Source organism: Hipposideros armiger, unplaced genomic scaffold (assembly GCF_001890085.2).
Source record: "Hipposideros armiger isolate ML-2016 unplaced genomic scaffold, ASM189008v1 scaffold_845, whole genome shotgun sequence".
In the NCBI taxonomy this organism is placed as follows: Eukaryota; Metazoa; Chordata; class Mammalia; order Chiroptera; family Hipposideridae; genus Hipposideros; species Hipposideros armiger.
The window spans coordinates 521,963-524,830 of NW_017732195.1; the positions used below are offsets into that span (position 1 = coordinate 521,963).

Consider the following 2,868-nt stretch of genomic DNA (forward strand, 5'->3'; position numbering starts at 1 on the left):
CATACAATATTATTCAACATCAGCTTCAGAAATACAGTGCGGTGGTCAGGCCTCTACACCGACTATGAAGTGGTCTCCCCAACAGGACATGAGTCCATCTCGCCCCCTAAGAAATATTTACAACATTATCGATTATATTCCTCAGACTGTCTTTTTCTATCCCTGAGGCCATACTGCCATTACCAGCAAGGTGTTCTGCAAGTTGGCAATATTTGCTGAATGAATCAATGAATGAGTGAAAGTTCTGGCTTTCCCCTATTGTTTTTAGTCAATCAATCATAATTTATTTTATTTTTAGTAACTGTGAAGAGGCAATACACCATAAAATTAATTTCTCTTAAGCCGAAGCTTCGATTTCCTTCCAATATAATTCAAAGGAGAACGAAAAAAAGGCTGAGAGCCAAGTCCTGAGTTCTGGTGCCAGCCCTGCCGCGAAACGCTGTGAACCCTCGCATAAATTATTTAACTTCTCTGGGCCGTTGTTTTTATCTGTCAAAAGCAGAGCGCAGCGCTATAATCTCCACGGTTCCATTCAAAGCTAAGATTTCTGACATTAACTTGATGCATGTCAGCTTCCCATTTCCTCACACCCTTCCTTCCATGCCTTCAGCAATAGCAGACTCGATGAGAGAGGTTACGATCAGGTCCCAGCTAAGTCTCTCTCCGCATCTCCAGGACGCCCGCCCGCCACCCAGCCGCAGGCCGGTGCCCATTGGCCGGAGCCGCCATCTTTCCCCCTTGGCCCGACCCCAACCGCCACCCGCGGTCACCCGGGAACGCGGACCTCACCTCTCCTCGCAGTCTTTGCATTTCACCTGCAACGGGACTAGCTGCTGGAACAGAACCTGACTCATGTTGGACCGCTGCCCCGCCCGGTGCGCAGAGAAGCCCAGCAGGCCCAGCTCGCGGCACCAGCCTGAAAGGCGTCCGGGTCCCGACAAAGTTTGAGTTTGGCGCTCGGCTTCCGCTGAGGAGGCGGGGAAATAAATAGATGAGAGACGAGGGAGGTTTGGACCTCGCCAGCCACCATCAGCTTTTTCCGGTTTTGCGAGGGATGGGGCGGTAGTTCCGGGCATTAACTCCGGGGCGGAACCCGAGGCGGCCATCTTTGTTAAGGGAAGGGGACCCGAGGGAAGCTAAGAACTTTCCTCCCTTCACCTGATGCTTGCTACCCGAAGCAAGCCCTGAATTATGGCGGCGTCGGCGGCGACGCCGCACGCGACTGGCTTTCCAGCTGAAGGTCGATGCGGTTACTATGTGGAAAAGAAGAAGCGGTTCTGCAGGATGGTGGTGGCGGCAGGGAAAAGGTTCTGTGGTGAACACGCTGGAGCCGCGGAGGTCTGGTACCGTCCTGCCCTCTCGAGAGTCGGAAATAAGTTTTCCTGGTCCTGCACCTCCCTCTCAGACAGATTTCTGCTTCTGTCCCTGGATTTTTCACCCTTTCTTTTAATAAACGCAGCTCTGTCCTCCCTAGGGAGCGATGATGAACCCTAGTAAAGTGCACTGTTTTCTTGTACTAAGTAACGGGCCAGCAGCGACCCGTTAATCTTGATACTAACACACGGTAATGCTTGATTTTACTTTTACTCCAAACTACCGCTTCTTACACTTCGCCCACTGTCCGCCTCGTGATCGGAAGCAATAGTTTCACTAACGCTGTTCCAATTGTTCCGTGATTCCCCGAATCACTTCTTGTGAATGCGATTGAGAGAAAACTTTTTTAAAAGTTTATTTAGACGTATAATTTCTTGAAAGCAATTTATAACTGCTAGAAAGGGGAAGGAAAGATTTTTGAAACATGTAAGTATTGACTCTCCCTGTAAAATGAAAACAGATAACATGCAATTTTGTTCGATAATACAGTTATAAGTATACTTGTACTGTATGTATTTTTATGTATGTTCATTTGTTTAGAATACAGATAAAAAAAAGAACAAGAGGAAGGGAACGTTTGTAGAAATAGAGCATCTTTAACGTTTTGGGAAGATTAAACCAAATAGACACATTTGGTTTCATGCCTTCAGAATGTCCGGTATTGTTTACATTTTTTGTTAGCCCCGTGGTTTAGCCTTCTAGGCAATATCCAGTACAGCTCAGCCGCAGAGCCCTTCATTGCTACTGTCCATCTTAGCCATAACTCTATTCATATTTTGGTGTGACTGACTGATATTTGCCTAGAGTGAGGCATATTGAAACAAGCATATTCTTGTTTTGGAATGTGGGAGACCCTGTGACTTACCCTGAGAACTCTGTGAAGTACACCCACAATTGTATTCGCTGGTTTTGAGGGTACCAGCAAACATCCCTTGATTGAAGAATGAGATTTATAATAGAAGGATTTTGTTCTCACTGTAGACTTTACCTTAGTTACACATCTAGAAGGTGACTGCAGCAGATGGTGATAATAGAATATGAATAGATCCTTACAAGCTGACCGATGTTCCTGGCGAGGAATGACATGTTATTAGTCCCTTGATGGACTATTGCAAAACTCCAACAGGGAACACTTGCCATGAATTGATTTGGTTTTCAATTGTGGGCATCCTACTGAATCTGTAATTTATGATATAATTGGGTGTTATGTTTCCATCTTTTTTTTAAGTGTTATACTAAGGACTGACAATTAAGTTTGCAAACTTGTTGCAATGTTATTGCTAACATTTTTTTGATATCAGAGGGGGATTATTCATTATGAATTTGTACCAGTGGGATAAACAGTTAACCAGGTTTACTATTTGGAAGTGCTGAAAAGGCTGCGTGAAAAGTTAGATGAGCTGAACTTTTCACCAGCAATTCATGGCTCTTGCATCACGACAATGCACCAGCTCACACGGCACTGTCTGTGAGGGAGTTTTTAGCCAGTAAACA

General features: G+C 45.4%; 2 protein-coding genes across 3 annotated transcripts in view; one reads left to right on the top strand and one right to left on the bottom strand.

Moving 5' to 3' along the window:
• The window catches only part of SASS6 (SAS-6 centriolar assembly protein), a 38,948-nt gene extending 37,893 nt beyond the window's left edge, over positions 1 to 1,055 (bottom strand). The window contains exon 1 of the mRNA XM_019629350.1: positions 790 to 1,055. Within this exon, the coding sequence (XP_019484895.1) occupies positions 790 to 854 (65 nt within the window). The 5' untranslated portion in view covers positions 855 to 1,055. The remainder of the gene's footprint in view (positions 1 to 789) is intronic.
• Positions 1,056 to 1,098: 43 nt separating this feature from the next.
• TRMT13 (tRNA methyltransferase 13) overlaps positions 1,099 to 2,868 on the top strand; it is a 20,035-nt gene continuing 18,265 nt past the window's right edge. Inside the window, exon 1 of one of the 2 annotated variants that reach the window (XM_019629351.1) lies at positions 1,099 to 1,338. In XM_019629351.1, the coding sequence (XP_019484896.1) occupies positions 1,192 to 1,338 (147 nt within the window). In that variant the 5' untranslated portion in view covers positions 1,099 to 1,191. Of the gene's footprint in view, positions 1,344 to 2,868 lie in introns of both variants that reach the window. The other variant, XM_019629352.1, reaches the window with a different exon arrangement.